Source organism: Coregonus clupeaformis, unplaced genomic scaffold, assembly GCF_020615455.1.
Source record: "Coregonus clupeaformis isolate EN_2021a unplaced genomic scaffold, ASM2061545v1 scaf0532, whole genome shotgun sequence".
Classification (NCBI taxonomy): Eukaryota; Metazoa; Chordata; class Actinopteri; order Salmoniformes; family Salmonidae; genus Coregonus; species Coregonus clupeaformis.
The window spans coordinates 232,485-260,331 of record NW_025533987.1 but is presented as its reverse complement, the minus strand read 5'-3'; the positions used below and the strand labels follow the sequence as shown (position 1 = coordinate 260,331).

Below are 27,847 nucleotides of genomic sequence, written 5' to 3'. Positions count from 1 at the left end.
GGGTGTATCCCCTGGCCATGACCCCCCCCTAGTCACCGACAACAAAACCTCTGTTTGTGTTGTTCATCAGTCTTTCTTTGATTCGTTTTTGTCTATTTTCGTAATCCCTCGTTTATAAGTCCAATCGATACATCCTCCCTGCCTCCCTTTCTTAAACATAGTTGTTTTCTTCCATCGTTCGTCCGTTGGCTTTGGGCCCGGGGTCTCAGGCCTGCTGAGATGAAGTTAAGGCCTACTATGGTCCTAGAAGTTCCTTCTACACGTTGTTTGTTTTGCTGTTCCAGTTCTAGAGTTCTTCTTCTGTTCTACAGCTCCAGTTGTAGAGTTCTTCTGTTCTACAGCTCCAGTTGTAGAGTTCTTCTGTTCTACAGTTGCAGTTCTAGAGTTCTTCTGTTCTACAGCTCCAGTTCTAGAGTTATTCTGTTCTACAGCTCCAGTTCTAGAGTTCTTCTGTTCTACAGTTGCAGTTCTAGAGTTCTTTCTCCAACATTTTGTCCTGCTGTCTCCCGTGGCGATGGAGATGAAAGGTTATTTTCTAGCTGGCCAGTCCCAGATAATGAAGTTTCAAAACAACAACAATCCAATGGTTTTGTTGTCGTAGATTTGTTTGTGTTTGCTTGTTTTCTCTCACTCTGTCTCTAACGTTGCCGCCGCCGTTGGCCGGTTCTCTATTGTGCAAATTTACGCTGTCTCTGGTAGGTCCACTCGGAACGAGCTAGCAAATCCTTTTGTGGGCTGCAAGGCAAGAGAAAACACACTCGTTAGACACATGGCGTCCATCCCTCTCTCTTACTCTCTTTTATTCTGTTCATGTTTTAAGTCATCATTATGGCCGTCAGGACCAGGGTTGTGTTCCAAAGGGTAACCTATACCCTAAATAGTGCACTACTTTTGACCAGGGTCTTATGTTGCCACTATAGGGACTAGGGTACCATTTGGATGCACACCTGGTGTTTTACCTGTCCTCATGGTCTGTCTGGGAAAACCTCCTGGCCCTAGTTATAAACTACAACCAGACTATAAAACCTAGTTATAAACTACAACCAGACTATTATAACTAGTTATAAACTACAACTGCGCTATAATAACTAGTTGGAAACTACCACCAGACTATAATATCTGGTTATAAACTACAACTGCGCTATAATATCTGGTTGTAAACTACAACCAGACTATAATATCTGGTTATAAACTACAACCAGACTATAATATCTGGTTGTAAACTACAACCAGACTATAATATCTGGTTATAAACTACAACCAGACTATAATATCTGGTTATAAACTACAACCAGACTATAATATCTGGTTGTAAAACTACAACCAGACTATAATATCTGGTTATAAACTACAACCAGACTATAATATCTGGTTGTAAACTACAACCAGACTATAATATCTGGTTATAAACTACAACCAGACTATAATACCTGGTTATAAACTACAACCAGACTATAATACCTGGTTATAAACTACAACCAGACTATAATACCTGGTTATAAACTACAACCAGACTATAATACCTGGTTATAAACTACAACCAGACTATAATACCTGGTTGTAAACTACAACCAGACTATAATAAGTAGTTATAAACTACAACCAGAATATAATAGTTGGTTATAAACTACAACTTATGTCAGAATTGGCTAAAGAAGAGACACTACAGTTGATGTTAAAGGGGCAATCTGGGATTTAAAAAACAACAAAACCACACACTGTCACTTTTTTGGTTAACAGCTGCGGAATGGTTGAACTACAGCGGGACTAAACTAATGGGGCATTTATAAGATACATTCTTCAATAACAATGGCTATAGGCCTATATCATGCGTTTAAATGTCCAAAATTGGATGTTGGTACCAATCCCAGATTGCTCCTTTAAAGACGTCAAGCAGAGAGAAGGGAATGAAGCTGTTCTTGTAATTATCTACACTGCGTAGCACAGCACCAAGTGGCAAGGCACAACACACACACACACACATGTAATGTTCATCTATCCTTGTGGGGACCTACAATTATCCTATTTTCCCCTAACCCCTAACCATAAACCTAACCCTTACCCTAACCCTAACCCTAACCTGTAACCCTAACCCCTAACCCTAAACCGAAACCTAACCCTTAACCTTAACCCTTATCCTAACCTTAATCCGTAGCTTTAACCCTAAACCTAAATCGAATTCCTAACCCTAAACCTAACCACTAACCCCTTACCCTTATCCTAACCCTAAACCTAACCACTAACCCCTTACCCTTATCCTAACTCTAAACCTAGCCCTAACCCTAATTGTAACCCCTAAACCTAACCCCTAAGCTTAAAATAGCCTTTGTCGTCATGGGGACGTGGGAAATGTCCCCACCAGGGAGAACTTGCTTTGTTTTACTGTCCTTGTGGGGACTTTTGGGGGATTCAGGACCACACACACACACACACACACACACACACACACACACACACACACACACACACACACACACACACACACACACGCATACACACACCAACACACACATACACACACCAACACACAGAGGGAAACAAATAAAAGGTGATGGTAGATTAGTTCAGCACGAAACAGAACTTCATCATGATTATTACCTGAGGGAGGATGAGCCAGCATGCACTAACACATACTGATACACACTGATACACACACACTGATACACACACACACACACACACACACACACACACACACACACACACACACACACATACACACTCATACGCACACATACACACACACACACACAAAACACACACATACACACACATACACACACATACACACACACACAAACACACACATAGACACACACACACATACACACACACACATACAGATACAGACAGACAGACAGACCCAGAGAGACACACTCACACAGCATGCCCTAAAATGTAGAATCAAAATTAACAGCAGCGGAGCTTCTCGCTATGTGACTAAGTTATAAAATATGAATAAAAGTAGCATCTTCACTCCTTGTCAGTTTAATCATGTACTGGTGTTGTTGCTCTTTATGTTTCCATAGAACGCATCCCAAATGACACCCTACACCTTTTAATAGCGCATTTCATTTAACAAGGCCCCATACGGCTCTGGTCAAAAGCAGTGCACTACATATGGAATATGGTGCCATTTGTGACGCAAGCCATAGTGAGAAGTGACTACTAGGTGGAAGGATAATTAGTAGTTGGTGTAGGTATTGCGTTTTATTTATCGATGAGTCATAGTCCGTGTCTGAAATGACACCCTATTCCCTCGATAGTGCCCTGCTTTTCACCAGAGCCCATAGGGGCTAGAGTGCCACTTCAGACGCATGTATAGTACGACCGTGAGCAGACAAACAACCTACATTATAATATTACTGCTGCTTAATGCATGTTTGTAGAAGAATGACCTTGTTTTCTAGGTTTCAGGTGAAATGTCAAAAAAGGAAGAAAAAAGTTGAGATTTTCTAAACTGATCTTGTTTGCTAAAAAAGTCGTTAATTGGTAGAAAAAGCCAGAAGAACTATAGTTCAGAAAATACACTAATTGAACAAGTAGGTAGATGTAGGGGACAGGAAAGTGGCCACAAACACATTTTTGAATCAAAAGTAGATTTTTTTACTTCTTTTATTATTTCAAACAATAAATAGGGTGAAGGATTTAGGAGGTTAGAGAAATATATAGGGGGGTTACATTTTGAAAAGACAAAACAACTAAATTTTTACTTCAATTTCACTTCCAAACAGAAAATATACAAATAAAAAAGCTATCTCAAAAAAACTTCTTAGCAAAAAAGTTGCTAATATGGATAGCGGACCAGGCCAAAGTCGTAGGGCTCTGGTGACGTAGCCTGGTACTCATAGGGCTCTAGTGACGTAGCCTGGTACTCATACTCACAGAGAGAGAAGGTGGGTTTGTATGGTAGCGGCAGTGTACCCCTTAAGGACTCATAGTCTTTCCTCTCTAGCGTTGTGTCTGTAGCAGTACTGGCTGTACCGCTAGCTGTAGCTTGGCTGTTGTGTTGGAGATGTAGTTGATGTGACTGGTGGAGGTGGTGGTGGTGCATTGACCGTGGCAGTGTGGCGCATCCGCCGCCATCTTTTCCCGAACGTAGAAAATGACCTATCGGAGGTCAGCGTGAGGTCAGAGGTCAGCGTAAGGTCATTGTCGTGGTGACCGGGTGCGGCGGTGGCGGGTACCTCAGCGTCGGGCACGGAGTCCATTCCTGGCACGTGCAGGTTGCTACGGTAGTCGCCACCGGTGCCCTGGCGACCGTCGCCAGGGGACGAAAGCTGGCATCCAGCAGCGGTCGGAGTGGCCCAGGGCCTTACACTCCTCTGTACAGTTAGAGAAGAGATCTGTGCCTACAGGGAGGACAGGAGAGAGGGATGGAGGGAGGGAGAGTGGAAGTGAGGAGATGGGAGGATGGAAGGGGGAGGGTCAAGGAGGGAGAGGAGGAGATGTGGGTGGAAGGAGGGAGGGAGGGAGGGAGGGAGGGAGAGGAGAGGAGAGGAGAGGAGAGGAGAGGAGAGGAGAGGAGAGGAGAGGAGGGAGGAGGGAGGGAGGAGGAGGGAGGGAGGGAGGGAGGGAGGGAGGGAGGGAGGGAGGGAGGGAGAGGAGAGGAGAGGAGAGGAGAGGAGAGGAGAGGAGAGGAGAGGAGAGGAGAGGAGAGGAGGAGGGAGGGAGGAAGGGAGGGGGGATAGATGGAGGGAGAGGGTGGAGAGAAAGAGAGAGCATACACAAGTTAGAAAATTGGTTTGTGAAGTTAAAAACAACAGAACAGAAACAACAGGAATGGTATTCATCAAACAGACAGTGGTAAACAGTGATGAAGTCTCTGGTTTGTTTCTACAGATTTCTCATTCATATGAAGCAATATGCAATCATACCAGCATTATGATTCAAAGACATTACACCCTCCATCTATGAATCAACTTCATCAAACTGCCTCATCAATGCAACTGATGTTCAAGACCCAATCTCACCCAAAACTGAGACAAAACTGTGTCCCAAATAAAACCCTATTCCCTTTATAGTGCACTACTTTTTACCCCAAAAAGTATGTAGAGAATAGGGTGCCATTTGGGACACAGCGTGAGACGAAGTTACACACAGACAGAAAAAACAACAATTATCTTCAGAAATATACTACAAAAAGCCACACAGTGTGACGATTATTATTGAGCGATTTTGGGTTCCTTTTGAATCTGACACAGACCGGCAATTCACTGACACTGAGCGTTTGCCAAAAAACTGGCTGAGACAAAACAAAAAGGCGAAAATTAGGATCCAATAACACACGCAGGGCGTAAAAGAGGTACAGTTGAGTTAATTAGTCACTCTTAGAGAGAAGAAAGACGATGGGGATATATAAAAAGAAGGGGGGAGTGGAAGAGGGAGAAAGAGAGAAAGGGAGAGAGAGAGAGGGGAGAGAGAGAGAGAGAGAGAGAGAGAGAGAGAGAGAGAGGGAGAGAGAGAGGAAGGGACAAAAGAGGAAGATAAGAGAGCGAGGGAGGAGGAGAGAGAGGAAGAGAGTAACATAATGAGACCTCCAATCTTAATCGTGGTGCAGATTGGATTTGCAGTTTTTTCAGAGTTTTGCCAACGACGGGACAATGCCAACACATCGGAATGAAGTGATCAAAGGAGTGGAGTGGAGAGGGGGAGGGAATGTAGGAGAAGAAGGGGTTAATCGCTCCAGTCAGTAATTCCTCCATACCGTGGCTGAGAGCGCTGAAGATCAAAGGAACTGCTTAGACAAATCTTTTCCGCTGATTATACTGTGTGTGTGTGTGCGTGCGTGCGTGTGTGTGTGTGTGTGTGTGTGTGTGTGTGTGTGTGTGTGTGTGTGTGTGTGTGTGTGTGTGTGCGTGCGTGCGTGTGTGGGGTGGAGGGGTTTGACAAAGCTGAACGACTGATAATACTGCTGCAATGCTGCTCTCTCTCTCTCTCTCCCTCTCTTGCTCTCACTCTCTCTCTCGCTCCCTCTCTCGCTCTCTCTCTCTCCATCTCTCCCTCTCTCTCTCTCCCTCTCTCTCCCTGCCCCCTCTCTCTCTCTCCCTTTCACTCCTTCCTTCTCTCTCTCTCTCTCTCTCTCTCTCTCTCTCTATCTCTCTCTCTCTATTTATCTCTATCTCACTCTCTCTCTCCCTCTCTTGCTCTCACTCTCTCTCTCGCTCCCTCTCTCTCTCTCTCTCTCTCTCTCTCTCCCTCTCTTGCTCTCACTCTCTCTCTCGCTCCCTCTCTCTCTCTCCATCTCTCCCTCTCTCTCTCTCCCTCTCTCTCCCTGCCCCCTCTCTCTCTCTCCCTTTCACTCCTTCCTTCTCTCTCTCTCTCTCTCTCTATCTCTCTCTCTCTATTTATCTCTCTCTCACTCTCTCTCTCAATTCAATTCAATTCAATTCAATAGACTTTATTGACATGGCAAGTTAAATTACTTACATTGTCAAAGTATACATATAACAATGGTGGGACCAACAGCCATAATAATAATAGTAGTAGTGAAAATGGGATTACCATTAACAGCAACTACAACAACAATATTAATGAGAATAACAATACATTAAAGCAATAGTAGTCGACCAATCTCAACATGACTGAGAAGACACATTACATGCTATGAAAGCCAAAACAAAACAGGAAATATTGTTGACATTACATTACAATTTTCACTGGCTGTCCCTCAGGTTGTGGCAGGAGGACACATATTTGGCTGCCAAAATTGCACATATTGGCTTTTCACCCAATAAATATTGGATTTTTTCTTCCTCTTTTATAGTTTCAAATTCTTTGTACTGAATGATAATTTTGGGAAAGAAAGATTCTCTTAGGTCTGAGTATTTTTCACATTGTAGTAGGAAATGGAGCTCTGTCTCTACCTCTCCCCGGAGGCAGAGTGAGCACAGCTTGTCCTCTCTGGGCAGCCAGGTTTGCCTGTGACGACCGGTCTCTATAGCCAGACTGTGCTCACTGAGTCTGTACCTAGTCATTGTTTTCCTCAGTTTTCTATCAGTCACAGTAGTCAGATAGTCTGCCACCAAGTACTGTCTGTTTAGAGCCAAATATCATTGAAGTTTAATTTGATTTTTTGTGTTGTCTTTCCAATAGGTGATATATTTTTCTTTTTGCTTTGTGATGATTTGGTTGGGCCAGATTTTCTGAGTGCTGTCCTGAGTCTCTATGAGGTTGGTTTTGGTTAGTGAACTGAAGGGGGTGTTGGCCCAATTCTGCTCTACATGCGTTATTTGGAGTTTTTCTTTGCACTTGCAATACAGTCTTGCAAAACTCTGCATGCAGTATTTCGATTGGATGTTTGTCCCATTTGGTAAATTCATTATTAGAGAGTGGACCCCATACTTCGCTGCCATATAGAGCAATTGGACAATTCTGAGCCAGATTCTATTTGGAATTTAGATTTTAATATTCCTTTTAATGGCATAGAATGCTCTTCTTTCTTTGTCTCTCAGCTCATTCACAGCCATGTGAAAGCTACCTGTGTTGCTGATATTTAGTCCTAGATACGTGTAGTTTTCGGTGTGTTCTAATAGAACTGTGTCCAAATAGAATTTATATTTGTCATCCTGATTTCCGGACCTTTTTTGGAATATAATTATATTCAGGTTTTTTTAGATTAACGAACCTGTGCAGATGATCTCGATGCTGCTGTAACCCCTCCTTAGTGGGAGACAGTAGCACCAGGTCATCTGCGTACAGCAGACACTTGATTTCAGTGTTGTGTAGGGTGAGACCAGGTGCTGCCGATTCTTCTAATGTTTTTGCCAATTCATTAATGTAGATGTTAAATAGTGTTGGACTTATTGGGCAGCCCTGTTTCACTCCACGTCCCTGAGAGAAGAAGTATGTTTGCTTATTGCCAATTTTAACTGCACATTTGTTTTTTTGTGTACATTGATTTAATAAAATAATATGTTTTCCCTCCAATACCACTTTCTATTAGTTTATAAAAAATAATTTTGTGCCAAATTGAATAAAATGCTTTCTTGAAGTCAACAAAACACTAGTAGATTTTGCCTTTGTTTTGATTTACTTGTTTGTCAATTAGAGTCTGGAGGGTGTAAATGTGGTCTGTTGTACCTCTCTCTCTCTCTCTCTCTCTCTCTCTCTCTCTCTCTCTCTCTCTCTCTCTCTCGCTTTCTCTCTCTCTCTCTCTCTCTTTCTCCCTCTCTCTCTCTCCCTCTCTCTGTCTCTATGTCTCTCTCTTTCTCCTTGTATCTCTCAGTTGTCTCTGTTTCTCTCTCTTACACACTCTCTCACACACATCTGCACGTAGTTGAGAGAGAGGGATGAGGCTAGGTGCAGAGAAGCCTTGTCAGATGATGTAAATTCAAACTGTTATTCTCTCTGGCTGCATGTTTCCTCCTGTCTCTCTCTCTCTCTCTCTCTCTCTCTCTCTCTCTCTCTCTCTCTCTCTCTCTCTCTCTCTCTCTCTCTCTCTCTCTCTCTCTCTCTCTCTCTCTCTCTCTCTCTCTCTCTCTCTCTCTCTCTCTCTCTCTCTCTCTCTCTCTCTCTCTCTCTCTCTCTCTCTCTCTCTCTCTCTCTCTCTGTGTCACTGTAGGCTGTTTATCCCCCCTTCACCTTTTCTCCACCAGAGCAGGAAATAAACAAGCAGCTATACATTACAGAATGACCTCATGAAGACGAACACACACACACACACACACACACACATGCATTTATATGCACAAACACACACAAACAGATACACACACCAGAGATCCACAAACCGTAAAAATGTACACACACACCAACACAGACAAAGCAGACACAGACCCACTACACACACATACACACACGCGCACACATGCACAAAGCAGACACCCACACACACACACACGACGCAAACAAACTAGCCATCTTGTTGCTAATAAGCAATCAGTGCTGTTCTGTTTCTGTTTCCTTTGTGTTATTCCACCTTGTTTCTGGGATCCCAAAACAACATGACTTTCTTCATTATTTTGACTTACATACACTGGAGTAGAGAGAGAGATAGAGGTATAGAATAAAAGAGAGAGAGAGAGAGAGAGAGAGAGAGAGAGAGAGAGAGAGAGAGAGAGAGAGAGAGAGAGAGAGAGAGAGAGAGAGAGAAAGAGAGAGGGTATTACAATCAGAACAGTGTATCCACTGTGTGTTCTACAGTCTACAGTCTCCTCTGTACCTCATACTGTGGCTGTGTCCCAAATGGTCTCCTGTTCCCTACATAGTACAGTACATATGACCAGGGCCCATAGGGGACATATTGGGAATAGGGTGCCATGTTGGGACCCAGCCAGTGTGTTTCATCCTGTCCCCTTACTACCCTACAGAGAGTACAGACAGGAAATGTCAATATTTGGAAGGAAGTGAGCCTGGCGGGTGGTAGTTTCCGTAGAGCAGGTTGCCAAAGGGACTGTGATGAGTGAACCAGAGAGCCCTCAGAGACAACCATAGATGGATAGATCTTCCATATGGAATGCTGTGTGTGTGTGTGTGTGTGTGTGTGTGTGTGTGTGTGTGTGTGTGTGTGTGTGTGTGTGTGTGTGTGTGTGTGTGTGTGTGTGTGTGTGTGTGTGTGTGTGTTTGTGTGTGTATGTGTGTGTGTGTGTGTGTGTGTGTGTGTGTGTGTGTGTGTGTGTGTGTGTGTGTGTGTGTGTGTGTGTGTGTGTGTGTGTGTGTGTGTGTGTGTGTGTGTGTGTGTGTGTGTGTGTGTGTGTGTGTGTGTGTGTCCATATGGAGTGATGGCATGCCATGATAGGCAGGATGGATGGTTGCCAGACCTAGCGAGGTAAACCTCCTGGGGCGTTCCCTGTGTTCACTGGTCCCACAGTCTCGGTTGTGGGTCAAACGCATGTCAAATATGTTTAAAGGTCCTTAAACCTAAACCAAGGGCACCTCAAAGTATTTGACATAATGATTTGACGGTCTGACTGGTGCGACTGCTTCAGACAACAAACACATTGGCTGATTAGTAGAGCAATATGTCATGCAGAAATCCCCTGACCCCATAGCTAGCGACGTATGCCAACCATAAAGCTATGAAGCAGATAGAATATTTCTTGGTGACATCACATTATAACAGCAGTCACACTTCATATAGTCAGCGTTAAAATGAATGTTGCTGACGCTGTTCACTTTTGGCTGGTATCCAGCGGCGGTTGCTGTTGCTATGTACGTTGCTAGCGAGTCAGTAGACTAGTCCCTCTCACAGGGTACTGGAGAGAGGTGAAGATGTGTCATTGGCTCGTTTCGGTCTTGGCTGACGGCAAAATACCTTAATTGTGTCCCAAATGGCACCCTATTCCCTACATAGTGCACTACTTTTGACCAGGGCCAATGGGGTTCTGTAGTGCACTATGTACGGAATAAGGAGCTATTTCAGACGCAGCCATCCAGACCCTGTTATACTGAATACTTCTATCTTTTTTTTTCTTCCCCCCTTCAGAGGTCTTTGAAGTAACAGCTGACCTGGCTGTAGTGGTCTGGTCAAACTGTGTAATAGAAATACTGAGGAGGGAGGGAGGGAGGGAGGGAGGGAGGGAGGGAGGGAGGGAGGGAGGGAGGGAGGGAGGGAGGGAGGGAGGGAGGGAGGGAGGGAGGGACTGTTGAGGAAATATATTCAAACAACCCTGGTACTTCAGCTCTGGATCAGAGTTGGCAATGATTTGCTTTAAAAATGTTTAATAATTAGCTCTAGTAATAACTGATCATTGATAAGCCATTTGTGAATAATCTGCTGATGTTAGTGTTACGATAAGATCATTCATTACCTCATATCTCTAGATGTAATGATCTGATCTAGAACTCTTAACAAGTGAAGAAGTCTTCCTGTAACAGGGTCATTTGGTCATACAGCTGCCACGGTTTTAAAACGGACAGTGTTAAATTGTACTGACAGCTCAGCTTAGACGAGACTAACAACACACACGCAAACACACACACACACACACACACACACACACACACACACACACACACACACACACACACACACACACACACACACACAATCTGACTCGACACACACATACACACACTTAACTCAAGTCGGCGGGCGTCACTAATTCGTAATCACCAATCTAATGCAATCGCTGTGGATATTTAATTCAGTCATTTGTCACGCCTGTTGTTCACCACAAAACAAACGTCAAGATAATGATTGTTTAAAAAAAAGGCCTGGGACGCATCCCAAACAGCCCCCTATTTCCCGATATAGTGCACTACTTTTGACGAGAGCCAGATGGGTAACCTTATGGCCACTGGTCAAAAGTAGTGTACTACATAGGGAAATAGGGTGCTATTTGGGATCAGATTCCCTCATAGCTCGTCTCTCAGGTCCTCCCTCTTTCTCCTCCTTCTCTTATTAATATTTAATCTGCCTCTCCATCTCTCTCTCTCTCTTATCCTTCGTTCTCTCCATCTCTCTCTCTCTTATCTTTCATTCTCTCCATCTCTCGCTCTCTTATCGTTCGTTCTCTCCATCTCTCTCTCTCTTATCCTTCGTTCTCTCCATCTCTCTCTCTCTTATCTTTCATTCTCTCCATCTCTCGCTCTCTTATCGTTCGTTCTCTCCATCTCTCTCTCTCTCTTATCCTTTGTTCTCTCCATCTCTCTCTCTCTCTTATCGTTCGTTCTCTCCATCTCAGCGGTCCCTTCTTGTTTTCCTCCTGATCTACCCTGTCAGCTCTGATTAGGGTGACGACGTCCCAACTAATGAGAAAAAATGTTCACCTAATTCAAATCAAGACTTTAAAAATAGGTTTGCTTGGAGGGAGGTTGGGGGGAGGTTGGGGGTTATCAGTGGACGCATGGTGGTACTCCAACTCAATGTGTCCCTTGATGTGGAATAAGGTCAAAATATATATTTCTAAAACAAGATATGAGCTGCAAGTATAGTCAATGGAAGCTATTCCAGCTAATAATGCCACTTGAATTTTTTAAAGCGTCAACATAATTGTTTTAAAATGGGAAGGTTTAGTTAAGGGTTGTAGAATCAGGTGAATGCAATGTTTTACCACATTAGGTGATGGTACTGTAGTGTATTCTGATCCAAAATGGCGACCGTTGCTTATATATCCATAGGTGTGTAGAAGGTGTTGTGTCCCCAGGATGGCAGCTTGACTGACAGGTGGAGGTGCTACGGTCACAACATTCGTTTGATAATTGCTATGGAAAGGTTCTTCTGGAAATGAATTACTGATCAGTGGAGTGTTACAGAGAGCTTACAGAGAGCTAGCGTGTTCATGAGACAGAATGAAAGATTAGACTTGCTTACGGGCACACACACACACACACAGACACACACACACAGGCATGAGCATCCACAAACGCACACAGAGGCACACGTGCACCCACGCTCTGAAAATACTTGATATGGACACAGCCCACCTGAGAGCAAGGTAGAAGCATTTATATCACACACACAACCTCTAGGTATCAGGGACCACTTACATGCCTAGTCCACCTGGCAGCTTGCCAACCTCTTCCTAGTACTATTACTACTACTCTCTCTCTCTCTATCTCTCTCTCTCTCTCTCTCTCTCTCTCTCTCTCTCTCTCTCTCTCTCTCTCTCTCTCTCTCTCTCTCTCTCTCTCTCTCTCTCTGTCTCTCTCTGTCTCTCTCTCTTTGTCTCTCTCTCTTTGTCTCTCTCTCTCTCTCTCTCTCTCTCTCTCTCTCTCTCTCTCTCTCTCTCTCTCTCTCTCTCTCTCTCTCTCTCTCTCTCTCTCTCTCTCTCTCTCTCTCTCTCTCTCTCTCTCTCTCTCTCTCTCTCTCTCTCTCTCTCTCTCTCTCTCTCTCTCTCTCTCTCTCTCTCTCTCTCTCTCTCTCTCTCTCTCTCTCTCTCTCTCTCTCTCTCTCTTTCTCAATTAAATTAAATTAAATTTGCTTTATTGGCATGACGTTACAATGTACATATTGTCAAAGCTTACTTTAGATATTTACAATATTAACATAATTAAAATAATAATAATCAATATTGTCAACGGGACAACAGTAACAACAATAACCAAGGGTCAAAATAACCATTGAACAATAACAATATAGAGGACATGTGCAGGTTGGTTGGTCTGTCAGAAACTGTCCCTCATCTTATGGCAGGAAGCAATGTAGTGCGCTGCCAACCCACAGCTCTCTGCGTCCTCCCCCAACAGGACGTGTAGCCTATTCTTGAATAACGGTTTCAAATTTGGGGAAATGACACATTCTAATTGTTTCATATTTTTGACATTTTGTCAGGAAATGCTGTGTCTACCCTTCCCAATGGCAAGGCTGTGCTCACTGAGCCTGTAATTTGTCAAGGTTTTTCTAAGGTTTTGATTAGTAACCAGGGTCAAATAGTTAGCCACGGTGTACTGTCGATTTAGGGCCAAATAGCACTGCATTTTACTTTGTGCTTGTACTTGTGTTTCCAAATAAGCAATGTCGCACACACCCACGCACACATGCACACACAACCACACACACACCACACACACCCACGCACACACACCCACGCACACACACCCACGCACACACACCCACGCATACACACCCACGCAAACACACACACACCCACAGAGACACACACACACACAAACACCTGCTAATACAAGAGCTTGTGAAAAACAAGTGCCTCTCCTTCCAACAAATAAGGGTGTCGGGGCCCTCCTATTGAGAACTAAGCTGTTACCATCTAAAATAGAACTGAGGAACAAATGTTCAGCCACCACACACACACACACACACACACACACACACACTCACACACACACACATTGACACACACACACACACACACACACACACACACACACACACACACACACACACACACACACACACACACGTACTGAGGCCCGTCCAAGCCATCTGATAACCTACCCACGGCACGACCGATATTCCATTTTGTATTCCAACGCCACATTGACATGATATTTGGCAGCCCAATGTCTAGACGTTTGCCAAATAAGTGTGTTACAATAACGTTAAAGTAAAGGTCAAGTAAAGGTCAAATCGATTCCAAATCGGATGGTGATACTGTCCTGGCATTGTCTGGCTCCACTTTAATCAATAAACAGGTGGAGATCTAATAGACGTCAAGAACAGAAATAAAGCAGAATATAGGTCTATATAAACCAACTGGACACAATCCACTGCCTGTAACTTGGTCCTGTGTGTGTGTGTGTGTGTGTGTGTGTGTGTGTGTGTGTGTGTGTGTGTGTGTGTGTGTGTGTGTGTGTGTGTGTGTGTGTGTGTGTGTGTGTGTGTGTCTGTCTGTCTGTCTGTCTGTCTGTCTGTCTGTCTGTCTGTCTGTCTGTCTGTCTGTCTGTCTGTCTGTCTGTCTGTCTGTCTGTCTGTCTGTCTGTCTGTCTGTCTGTCTGTCTGTCTGTCTGTCTGTCTGTCTGTCTGTCTGTCTGTCTGTGTGTGTGTCGTGTGTGTGTGTGTGTGTGTGTGTGTGTGTGTGTGTGTGTGTGTGTGTGTGTGTGTGTGTGTGTGTGTGTGTGTGTGTAAATAATGTGCTGTAGTTATCCAATCGTTTTGGGGTTGGGCTTTGCCATCATGAAGACAATACCAAGACAATCCTGTCATCATATCAAGCTACTAGAAACAAAGGCCTTTGCTCTCGCCACGTTGCCACCCCAACAACACAACAAACAGACAGCAACTTGAATTCTGATTAAGATGATGCAAAATCATTACTTAATTCACCCTCATCCTGCTGCCTCATTGATTTACAAAAAAAAAAACACCAACAGTAACTACAACTCTCCCCTTTTAATTCGCTGTTCTTTCAGCACGACAGGCCGCGGTGGGACAAGGCCAGAGAGAAAGGGGGAGAAAACACATACACAGAGACAGAAAGAGATAGACAGGGAGAGAGAGAGAGAGAGAGAGAGAGAGAGAGAGAGAGAGAGAGAGAGAGAGAGAGAGAGAGAGAGAGAGAGAGAGAGAGAGAGAGAGAGAGAGAGAGAGAGAGAGAGAAGAGAGAGAGAGAGAGAGAGAGAGAGAGAGAGAGAGAGAGAGAGAGAGAGAGAGAGAGAGAGAGAGAGAGAGGACAGAGTCAGGGGCTAAATAATCATCAGTATCTTCCTCTCATCCACCCGGTAACATCCGGTGTGAAACACAATCAACACCTTGGCTCTGCTTTATATTCACGCTTTCCCACTAGCGACCGGCAGACCCCACTGCCGCGCACAAATTAAGGAAATAAAAAATCACCGTTACGCATCGCCACCGAAGCACCGAGACTCGGGCATTATCCTCCCCCATTAAGGAGATCTTTAGCCAGGGTAATTAAGGCAGGACTCACCGACATGACCCCGGTTGGTGGCGTCGTGATCACTGTCTCCCTGCTCGCTGTCCCCGTGGCCGCTGTCTTTAGAACTCACGATGTCCGCTTCTTGGAACGCAGAACTGGAGGGAGGGAGAGAGAGAGAGAAGGAGGGAGGGAGGGAGGGAGAGAGAGAGAGAAGGAGGGATGGAGAGAGAGAGCGAGAGAGAGAGAGAGAGAGAGAGAGAGAGAGAGAGAGAGGGAGGGATGGAGAGAGAGAGAGAGAGAGAGAGAGAGAGAGAGAGAGAGAGAGAGAGAGAGAGAGAGAGAGAGAGAGAGAGAGAGAGAGAGAGAGAGAGAGAGAGAGAGAGAGAGAGAGGGAAGGAGGGAGAGAGAGGGAGAGGGAGAGAGAGAGAGAGAGAGAGAGAGAGAGAGAGAGAGAGAGAGAGAGAGAGAGAGAGAGAGAAGGAGGGAGAGAGAGAGAGAGAGAGAGAGAGAGAGAGAGGGAAGGAGGGAGAGGGAAGGAGGGAGAGAGAGAGAGAGAGAGAGAGAGAGAGGAGTGAGAGAGAGAAGGAGGGAGAGAGCAAGACACGTGGGGCAGTAGGGGAAGAGACGAACATGGAGGGGAGAGAGAGGGGGAAAGAAGGGAGGGAAATACAAAAGATGGAGGGTTGAAGGAGAGAGGAAGAAAGAAAGTAGGGAGGGAGAGGGATGGAGGATAAAGAGAGAAGGAAAAGAATGGAAAAAGGAAGCTTTGTTAGAAATTGACACCATATTAATGCGTTCATAGTGGCCTTCAAGTGTCCAAATTGCATGTTTAACTTGACGTGTAATGAATTCCGGCATGGTGGCTTAATGCGCCCGCGCGCCTCGTCTGTTCACGGGACTCAGACCAAATTGGATCTGAGTGTTATATGTTGGGAATGATGACGATGACGAGCCTGACTGGCATATTGAATGTTGATGGGATGCGTCCCAAATGGCACCCTAATTCTAGATATAGTGCACTATGGGCCCCAGTCTAAAGTAATGCACTACATGGGTAGTAGGGTGCCATTTGAACCGTCCTCTGACTGGATATGGAAGTGCAGTGGTCATGATGCTGACTTCTGAGTGGAATACTAAGTGATAGCCCTATGGATATGGAAGTTTCTAATGTTATTGATATGATGGCAAGGAGGTTGGCAGTGACTGTCTGACTGGCATAGTAAATCCATATGGATATGCTTAGTTGTGATGACATGAATGGAATGAGGAAAACTCTAAATAGTTGGTGACCGTCTAATTGTGGAATGTTGAATGTTATGGATGTACAGATTGTGTAGAGTAGACATATAGAATGCTATACAGGTTGTTTAGAGTAGCAATATAGAATGTTATACAGGTTCTGTAGAGTAGCAATATAGAATGTTATACAGGTTGTGTAGAGTAGCAATATAGAATGTTATACAGGTTGTGTAGAGTAGATATATATATAATGTTATACAGGTTCTGTAGAGTAGCAATATAGAATGTTATACAGGTTGTGTAGAGTAGATATATATAATGTTATACAGGTTCTGTAGAGTAGCAATATAGAATGTTATACAGGTTGTGTAGAGTAGATATATATATAATGTTATACAGGTTCTGTAGAGTAGCAATATAGAATGTTATACAGGTTGTGTAGAGTAGCAATATAGAATGTTATACAGGTTGTGTAGAGTAGATATATAGAATGTTATACAGGTTGTGTAGAGTAGATATATAGAATGTTATACAGGTTGTGTAGAGTAGCAATATAGAATGTTATACAGGTTGTGTAGAGTAGCAATATAGAATGTTATACAGGTTGTTTAGAGTAACCATATATAATGTTATACAGGTTGTGTAGAGTAGCCATATAGAATGTTATACAGGTTGTGTAGAGTAGCAATATAGAATGTTATACAGGTTGTGTAGAGTAGCAATATAGAATGTTATACAGGTTCTGTAGAGTAGCAATATAGAATGTTATACAGATTGTGTAGAGTAGCAATATAGAATGTTATACAGGTTGTGTTGAGTAGATATATATATATATATAATGTTATACAGGTTCTGTAGAGTAGCAATATAGAATGTTATACAGGTTGTGTAGAGTAGATATATAGAATGTTATACAGGTTCTGTAGAGTAGCCATATAGAATGTTATACAGGTTGTGTAGAGTAACCATATAGAATGTTATACAGGTTGTGTAGAGTAGCAATATAGAATGTTATACAGGTTGTTTAGAGTAGCCATATAGAATGTTATACAGGTTGTGTAGAGTAGCCATATAGAATGTTATACAGGTTGTTTAGAGTAGCAATATAGAATGTTATACAGGTTGTGTAGAGTAGCAATATAGAATGTTATACAGGTTGTGTAGAGTAGCCATATAGAATGTTATACAGGTTGTGTAGAGTAACCATATAGAATGTTATACAGGTTGTGTAGAGTAGCCATATAGAATGTTATACAGGTTGTGTAGAGTAGCCATATAGAATGTTATACAGGTTGTGTAGAGTAACCATATAGAATGTTATACAGGTTGTGTAGAGTAGCCATATAGAATGTTATACAGGTTGTGTAGAGTAGCAATATAGAATGTTATACAGGTTGTGTAGAGTAACCATATAGAATGTTATACAGGTTGTGTAGAGTAGATATAGAGAATGTTATACAGGTTCTGTAGAGTAGCAATATAGAATGTTATACAGGTTGTGTAGAGTAACCATATAGAATGTTATACAGGTTGTGTAGAGTAACCATATAGAATGTTATACAGGTTGTTTAGAGTAGCAATATAGAATGTTATACAGGTTGTGTAGAGTAGCAATATAGAATGTTATACAGGTTGTGTAGTGTAACCATATAGAATGTTATACAGGTTGTGTAGAGTAGCCATATAGAATGTTATACAGGTTGTGTAGAGTAACCATATAGAATGTTATACAGGTTGTGTAGAGTAGACATATAGAATGTTATACAGGTTGTGTAGAGTAACCATATAGAATGTTATACAGGTTGTGTAGAGTAACCATATAGAATGTTATACAGGTTGTGTAGAGTAGACATATAGAATGTTATACAGGTTGTTTAGAGTATCAATATAGAATGTTATACAGGTTGTGTAGAGTAACCATATAGAATGTTTTACAGGTTGTGTAGTGTAGCAATATAGAATGTTATACAGGTTGTGTAGAGTAGCCATATAGAATGTTATACAGGTTGTGTAGAGTAGACATATAGAATGTTATACAGGTTGTGTGGAGTAGCAATATAGAATGTTATACAGGTTGTGTAGAGTAACCATATAGAATGTTATACAGGTTGTGTAGAGTAGACATATAGAATGTTATACAGGTTGTGTAGAGTAACCATATAGAATGTTATACAGGTTGTGTAGAGTAACCATATAGAATGTTATACAGGTTGTGTAGAGTAACCATATAGAATGTTATACAGGTTGTGTAGAGTAACCATATAGAATGTTATACAGGTTGTGTAGAGTAGCAAAATATAGAATGTTATACAGGTTGTTTAGAGTAGCCATATAGAATGTTATACAGGTTGTGTAGAGTAGATATAGAGAATGTTATACAGGTTCTGTAGAGTAGCAATATAGAATGTTATACAGGTTGTGTAGAGTAACCATATAGAATGTTATACAGGTTGTGTAGAGTAACCATATAGAATGTTATACAGGTTGTTTAGAGTAGCAATATAGAATGTTATACAGGTTGTGTAGAGTAGCAATATAGAATGTTATACAGGTTGTGTAGAGTAACCATATAGAATGTTATACAGGTTGTGTAGAGTAACCATATAGAATGTTATACAGGTTGTGTAGAGTAACCATATAGAATGTTATACAGGTTGTGTAGAGTAACCATATAGAATGTTATACAGGTTGTGTAGAGTAACCATATAGAATGTTATACAGGTTGTGTAGAGTAGCAATATAGAATGTTATACAGGTTGTTTAGAGTAACCATATAGAATGTTATACAGGTTGTGTAGAGTAACCATATAGAATGTTATACAGGTTGTGTAGAGTAGACATATAGAATGTTATACAGGTTGTGTAGAGTAACCATATAGAATGTTATACAGGTTGTGTAGAGTAACCATATAGAATGTTATACAGGTTGTGTAGAGTAGACATATAGAATGTTATACAGGTTGTTTAGAGTATCAATATAGAATGTTATACAGGTTGTGTAGAGTAACCATATAGAATGTTATACAGGTTGTGTAGTGTAGCAATATAGAATGTTATACAGGTTGTGTAGAGTAGCAATATAGAATGTTATACAGGTTGTGTAGAGTAGACATATAGAATGTTATACAGGTTGTGTGGAGTAGCAATATAGAATGTTATACAGGTTGTGTTGAGTAACCATATAGAATGTTATACAGGTTGTGTAGAGTATCAATATAGAATGTTATACAGGCTGTGTAGAGTAACCATATAGAATGTTATACAGGTTGTTTAGAGTAACCATATAGAATGTTATACAGGTTGTGTAGAGTAGCAATATAGAATGTTATAGCCATTAAAAACTTTAAGATATATCCAATACCATTCAATATGTCTTATACACCTATGGGACTAAATCAATACATTCAATATGTCATATAAACCTATGTGCCTAAATCCAATACCATTCAATATGTCACATATAACTATGGGCCTGAATCCAATACCATTCAATATGTCACATAGACCCATGGGACTAAATCCAATACCATTCAATATGTCACATATAACTATGGGCCTGAATCCAATACCATTCAATATGTCACATAGACCTATGGCCTAAATCAATACCATTCAATATGTCACATATAACTATGGGCCTGAATCAATACCATTCAATATGTCACATAGAACAATGGGCCTGAATCCAATACATAGTGAATGAGTTCTAGTAGTCCAGATTTATTGAACGTTACATTGGGAATGGTATTGGATTCAGGCCAATAGTTAAATTTAACATATTGAATGGTATTGGATTCAGGCCCATAGCTGTATGTGACATATTGAAAGGTATTGGATTTAGGCCCATAGGTCTATGTGACATATTGAATGGTATTGGATTCAGGCCCATAGTTATATGTGACATATTGAATGGTATTAGATTTAGGCCTATAGGTCTATGTGACATATTGAATGGTAATTCAGGCCCATAGTTATTGGCTGAATGTATTGGATTAGGCCCAGTTGTGACATATTGAATGGTGTTAGGCCCATAGTTATATGTGACTATATTGTATTGGATTTAGGCCCATAGGTCTATGTGACATATTGATGATTGATTAGGCCCATAGGTTTATATGACATATTGAATGGTAATGGATTTAGACCCATAGGTGTATAAGACATATTGAATGGTATTGGATTCAGGCCCATAGTTATATGTGACATATTGAATGGTATTGGATTTAGGCCCATAGGTCTATGTGACATATTGAATGGTATTGGATTTAGGCCCATAGGTCTATGTGACATATTGAATGGTATTGGATTCAGGCCCATAGTTATATGTGACATATTGAATGGTATTGGATTTAGTCCCATGGGTCTATGTGACATATTGAATGGTATTGATGTAGATATATGAGGCATATGGAATGGTAATGATGTAGCAGCATTTTGGGGTTGCTATTGGCATACCCGTATTGGATATTTGGCACATGCACACACACACACACACACAGCTGTTGAATGTTGTTTACCTGTTCACTCTCCTTGGTCTGTCCACTAGGTAACTGAGCTCTGTTCGCTGGTGTTTGGTCTGGAAGGGAAGCAACACATCATATCATACTGACAGCCATGGAAATATACACCTCTATAGTATACACCATCAGTAGATATAGGTGTTTGGGCAAAATTACTCTAAATTATTTGGGATCTGGAAAAAATCACTAGGGAGCAGCCGTGTTCTGTGTGCCGGCCTCGCATTCCTTTATCACTCTTATAATTTTTAGGCCAGCACCTGGATTCTCAATTTTAGGATGTGCCTTTCAGCATCCTATTCTTTATAGGCCTATGGCACAAATAGGCTACCTGTTTCATAAGAGAGAGAGAGAGAGAGAGAGAGAGAGAGAGAGAGAGAGAGAGAGAGAGAGAGAGAGAGAGAGAGAGAGAGAGAGAGAGAGAGAGAGAGACTGACATACATTACACATTATTGACTGTGTGTATATCCACTGAGAAGGGGAGTGGGTTAGAGAGGCGTTTGAATGCGTAAATGATTGAGCCAAGCAGCGCCTCAACTGAACAAGCTTTGTTCCGCTGCTGGTCTGTGGTGACGTGCGCTGAATACTTAACATACTTAAAGGCACTGGCTCTCTCACTCAACACTGACTGACTGGCAGAATTACTGGCTGACTGGCTGGTTGGTTGGTTGACTGCTTGGCTGACTTGCTGGCTGACTGACTGACTGGCTGGTTGACTGGCTGGTGGTTGGTTGGTTGCCTGGCTGGCTGGCTGGCTGACTGACTGGCTGGTTCTGGCTGATTGGTAGACTGGCTGGCTGCCTAACTGGCTGGTCCTCTCTCTACAGTCTCAGTTGACAATCATACAGTCAACTAAATATGCACATAATTTGTTTAGGCCGAAATTCAATATCCTTTCAGTTAATTATGGATATAAGAAGGTCTATACATGTATTGCATCTTCTGTTTTTATACGTAACGCACACTGGTTCAGTGACTGCCTGGCTGATTGACTGGCTGACTGACTCATTCACTGACTGACTGACTGACTGGCTGGCTGACTGTATGACTGAGTGGTTCACTGACTGACTGACTGGCTGGTTCACTGACTGACTGACTGACTGGTTCACTGACTGACTGACTGACTGACTGGCTGACTGACTGGTTCACTGACTGACTGACTGGCTGGTTCACTGACTGACTGACTGGCTGGTTCACTGACTGACTGACTGGCTGGTTCACTGACTGACTGACTGGCTGGTTCACTGACTGACTGACTGGCTGGTTCACTGACTGACTGACTGGCTGGTTCACTGACTGACTGACTGACTGGCTGGTTCACTGACTGACAGACTGACTGGTTCACTGACTGACTGACTGACTGGCTGGTTCACTGACTGACTGACTGGCTGGTTCACTGACTGACTGACTGGCTGGTTCACTGACTGACTGACTGACTGGTTCACTGACTGACTGACTGACTGGTTCACTGACTGACTGACTGGCTGGTTCACTGACTGACTGACTGGCTGGTTCACTGACTGACTGACTGACTCGTTCACTGACTGACTGACTGACTGACTGGCTGACTGAATGGTCACTGACTGACTACTGGCTGGTTCACTGACTGACTGACTGACTGACTGACTGACTGACAGGCTGGCTGGTACTCTCTCCAGCCACATTCGACATAATAACCACACTGACTCTCTGCAGCTCACCCCAGCCCCTCGGAGACGCACAGGCAGGGACATCATGTATGCCTCATTTGTTTTGAGAGGCACTGCTGGCCCAAACTCAATATCATTCTAATAAATTCTGAGTAGAAGGAGATATTTCTTGTATGTTTTCATCCAGCTAGAAAATGACAACATTGAGGAGGCACCTGTGCCTTCAGATTCAATTGGTAGGCTATGCTCTATGCATCTGCAAACAGACTTCCCATCTAACCTATCATCTGATTAGTTTGTTAAAAATATACTGGGGTTGAACCTCAACAAGTGACCTCAACACTGCAGAGTGTAGACAAATAATACTACATCGTTATGATATAATTTATTGTTTTATAATCCGCCTCATTAAATGTGCATTATAGATTGACAGCTAAGGGGCCTGTTGAAAGGTGTATTGATTGTCCTTTCATAAATAGCATGGAGGACCACAGTGTAATTAAAGTCCTCTGGAATCCAATACACACCTTGTTGTATTGTTCTTTAATACATTCAATTAAATCAATATTATGTGGCTAAATACACCATTAAAAAAATATGATATTCATTATGTTATAACCAAACAGAGCTATGCACTGTTTCCCCTAAAAATTATATTAAATCTATATTCTGGGGCTAAATACACTTTTTTTTTGTTAAATGATATTCATTATGTGATAAAGTAACATAGCTATGCACTTTGTTTCCCCTAAAAATGTGCACTTGACCCAGGTATTGAAAAGAAAAGGGGAAACGCCCAGAGATACCCAAACACTCATTATTTCACCCCATAGTCTAATACACAACCTGGATTTAAATTACACACACGCACACACACACACACCAAAGCTAATAGAAACCAAGCATTACCTCGTTGGAGAGGATGCTCCCGTTGGATAAGATGTCCGGTTGCTGTTCGCTGTACCCGGCCCCCACAGGGGGTTGGTGTGGTCCGTGTCAGTGCTGCGCGAGGGGCTGCACGGTTTGAGGAACATCAGGTCCGTCTTGGCGCTCTCCGGTGTCAGACACACCTGGTAGCAGTAGGAGTTCTGGTTCTGATGATGATGGGAACTGAACACGCCGCCCATCCCGACCCCGCCGACACCAGACTCCTCCACAGGCACCTGGCCCACTGCGCCCACACCGGAGGTGACGTTAGTACTCTGGACCAGCATGATGTCCGACTTGCTGAGCTTCTTCTGTTTCCTGCCGTGCGCCTGGCGCGAGCCGCACGGGCTGCAGCACAGGCAACACTCCCCCGCCATGAGGCACGTGTACAGGTCCAGCTTCTTGTCTTTCTGGCAGCGCACAGCCAGCACGATCATAGCCAGGAGGAAGATGAAAGAGACGGCGCCCAAGGCGATGATGAGGATGAGGGTGAGATCCAGAGAGGTCTCTTTGGACTTGGAGGAAGAACCCCCTCGGTCTCCACTCCGTCCCTCTATCACACTATCCACCAGGATCACACTCACACTAGCCGACGAGGAGAGTGGCGGCTGGCCGTGGTCCCTCACCTCAATCAGCAGGTCGTAGGAGCCCTGGGGGTCGCGCTTGGTGGAGACGCGGCGTGCTGTGCGCAGCTCCCCCGTCCGCCAGTCCATGCGGAACATGCCCATCTCGTTGCCGCGCAGAATGCTGTAGGAGAGCCGTGCGTTCTCGCCATCATCTGCGTCCATGGCGACAATACGCGTGACCAGGTAGCCCGGCTCGGCGGAGCGCGGCAGGTGTTCTTTGGCGGTGCCGTTCTTACCGACAGGGGCTATCACCGACGGCGCGTTGTCATTCTGGTCTATGATAATGACGTTAACAGTGCTGTTGGAGGAGAGCTCCGGGCTCCCGGAGTCTTTGGCCTGTACCATAAAGCTAAACTCTTTCAACTGTTCATAGTCGAATGAGCGCAGTGCATAAAGGTAGCCAGTGTCCTGGTTGATGGACACATAGGTGTCCACCGACATGCCCTGGATGTCACACTCCAATATGGAGTAGGTAATGAGCGCGTTCGGACCAACGTCAGGGTCCACGGCGCTCACCGCGTGAATAAAAGCACCTGGTACGTTATTTTCCGTCACATACACATCGTAAACTGGCTGCGTAAAGCGGGGTGCGTTATCGTTCTCGTCGGAAACGTGTACCTTTATGGATTTGCTTGTGGCTAGGGAGGGGAGCCCCTGGTCTTTGGCTACAACAGTGATTGTGTATGAGTCTGCGTTTTCTCTGTCTAATAGTCCATCCGTTACTATGGTGTAGTAGTTTTTAAATGATGATTTGAGTTTGAAAGGAACGTCACCCAAAATCTCGCAGCTCAACAGCCCGTTGTCGCCCGAGTCCCGGTCGGTGACGCTGAAGAGGGCTATGACAGTGCCCAGGGCGTCCTGCTCGCTCACAGACTCCGTCACGGTGCTGAAACTGATCTCCGGTGTGTTGTCGTTAACGTCGACCAGTTTGACCAGGACTTTGCAGTGCGCGGGCACTGCGTTTGCTCCCAGGTCTTTAGCCTGGACGTATATCTGGTGTGTACTGCTCTCCTCATAGTCCACTTCCCCAGCCACCTCTATTCTCCCCGTCCTGGCATCGATTTTAAACAGATCCTTTATCCGCGGTGGGTTGTGGTTACTAAATGAATATACTATCTCTCCATTCTGCCCTTCATCTACATCAGTGGCATTCAGCTGAATAACCAGAGTGCCCACCGGTGAATTCTCCCGTAGGCTCACCGTGTACACCGACTGGTCGAAGATGGGTGCGTTATCGTTGGAATCCAGGACTTTAACGACCAGGAGCGCGGTGCCAGTCCGTTGTGGCACCCCTCCGTCCACTGCCGTGAGCACGTACCGATGCACCGCCTGCTGCTCCCGGTCTAATGGTTTTTCCAGCACTAGCTCCGCAAACTTGTTCCCGTCGCTCTGTGTCTGAACATCCAGGTAAAAGTTGTTATTGTTCGTTATGGCGTAGGTGCTGAGCGCGTTAGTCCCGACATCTGGGTCGAAAGCATTCTCCACCGGGAACCGGGTACCTGGGGTGGCACTTTCTGTTATCTCCACAGTGATGTCTGTCTCAGGGAAAGTGGGGGGATTGTCGTTGATATCCATCACCTCGATCTCCACGCGGAAAAGCTCGAGCGGGTTCTCCAGAAACACCTCAAGGTGCAGGTTGCACGGTACTGTCTGCCTGCATATCTCCTCCCGGTCTATTTTCTCCTTAACATAAAGATTCCCGTTCTCCAGGTTCACATCCAAGTAAGGGTTCCTCGAGCTGGGCACCGTCTGGAAGCGGCGGGCGGAAAGTTTGGTAATGTCCAACCCCAAATCTTCCGCGATATTCCCAATGACGGTCCCGTGCTCCTGCTCCTCCGGTACAGAGAAGCGCAGCTGGCACACGGCTCCATCCAGCAGGACGGAGAGAAGGAGCGGTAATAGCAAAATCATCTCCACTGCTCTCACTCTCCCTCTTTCAAGTGCACTTGGATATGTGTCGGGGGTATTATTCCGTTGTCTTACTCGAACTAAGCATTTCCCATCTCAGCTTCGGTCCGCAGGAATAAGGCAGAATCAAAAGCTGCAATAATGAAAATAAAACTACGGCAGCTAGTCAAACCCAAATGAGCTGTTCCTTCTTTCCCCCTTTGCGTCGTCGTGTCAACCGGAAAGCATTCCTGTGTTTGAGTCGTGAGAATCACTGCCATTTGATCCTAGCTTCTTTCAAAAAATTAAAAAATTAAAAAATTCAGTCCAGGTTTGTGAGTTTTGGCTGAAGCTCCAACATCGCAGCAGACAGAGGGAGCCAAGACGTGCAGACCATAATACAATCCTCACCCACAGATGGAATCCTCACAGGTATCAAGTCCCAACTAAGTGCAATAAAAAAATATTTAAAAATCCTTCACGAATACATAACTCCAAAAAGCACCATTCGCATAAAAACCCTATCCTAAACTTGAACACGGCTAGCCAACATGTAAATAAACGATAAATGTGACTTTCTCTCTCTCTCTCGCTCTCTTCTGCTCTCTTTCTCTCTCTCGCTCTATAATCAGTGTGGCTGAGCAGCAAGGAAAGCGGATGATCCTCTTTGCTCCAGTCCTGTAAAGCGAGTGAGGGGAGCGGGGTTGGTTTTGCGCACAGCATCTTTTCTCACCAGCCAATAGTGTCCGCGGACACCCGACGAGGTTACTCCTGATTGGGGCACGGGAATGCCAGCCAGCGCGCGCCGTCCTACGGACCTGCCCGGACCCCTCTCTTCACTAACGACACGAGCAGTCAAGCGGCGGAAACGCTCGAGCCCCAGCCCCAGCTCGGTGCAACACGAGCATGAAGCCCCAGCCAACCGACACACACCGGAGAGAAATACAATATTTTACACAACCCTTGAATTAAATAGTCAACTAGTGCGCGACGGGGTGGAATGTGAATTTACAAATCCGTCGACCGGTAACGTTGTGGCACAAAACATCATTTAAGAAGCACAGGCTACCTCTACATGACAGGTTTAAGTTAAAAGCGCAGCCAGCGAATTTGAAAGTGAATATTGTAGAAATTGCCTATTCATCATCATAATGTGTTGTACTCTTTTTTTTCATCCGTTCTGTTTGATGAATGAACACGAAGGTAATGACTAGAGACTATGCCCAGACAAGCAACACCAACCCTGTAGGGAAAGATGAGAATGAGTGTTTTAAAGGGATTATTTCAATAGCTGCTGTTTAAAATGCAGGCCTCAGTAGAGTTGTGTGCGTGTGCGCGCGCGTGTGTGTGGTATAGACCAAAACAGACCGTGACCACAGGTAACACAGGGCTCTATTCCAGTGACACAAATCTATACTGATTATCCTTTCATATTGGCAAGCAATCCCTCGAGCACAAGCAAGCACGCACACACGCACAAACTATCCCTAAAGGCTATCGATGATGATGATGATGATGCAGCCTATAATAGTCCGTGACTCACATTGACTCATTCATGCCCAGTTCGTCATGTTATGTTGAATGGTCAACAACAGATGCTTTCCCGTTCTCTTTGACGTCTATCGGTCTATCTATGACAGGTGACCATAGGCTATTGAGTATTGATGCAGTCAGTAGCTAGGATGCAGTCAGTATGCTGTCTTCTGTCTTATGATAGATGACCGTAGGTTATTGATGAAGTAACCTACAACCAAAGCTTGGGGATGTTGCCAAGTCTGACTCGC

General features: G+C 43.8%; 1 protein-coding gene across 1 annotated transcript; it reads right to left on the bottom strand.

Annotated features, from left to right (window-relative positions):
• Positions 1-59: 59 nt before the first annotated feature.
• LOC121545228 (protocadherin-10) lies at positions 60-26,745 on the bottom strand. The gene is given in 7 exon segments (XM_041855697.2): positions 60-735; positions 4,188-4,271; positions 4,273-4,352; positions 15,270-15,373; positions 20,975-21,033; positions 23,533-23,604; positions 23,607-26,745. Coding segments are annotated over 7 exon segments (2,934 nt in total). The 5' UTR covers positions 26,088-26,745; the 3' UTR covers positions 60-681.
• Positions 26,746-27,847: the final 1,102 nt, after the last annotated feature.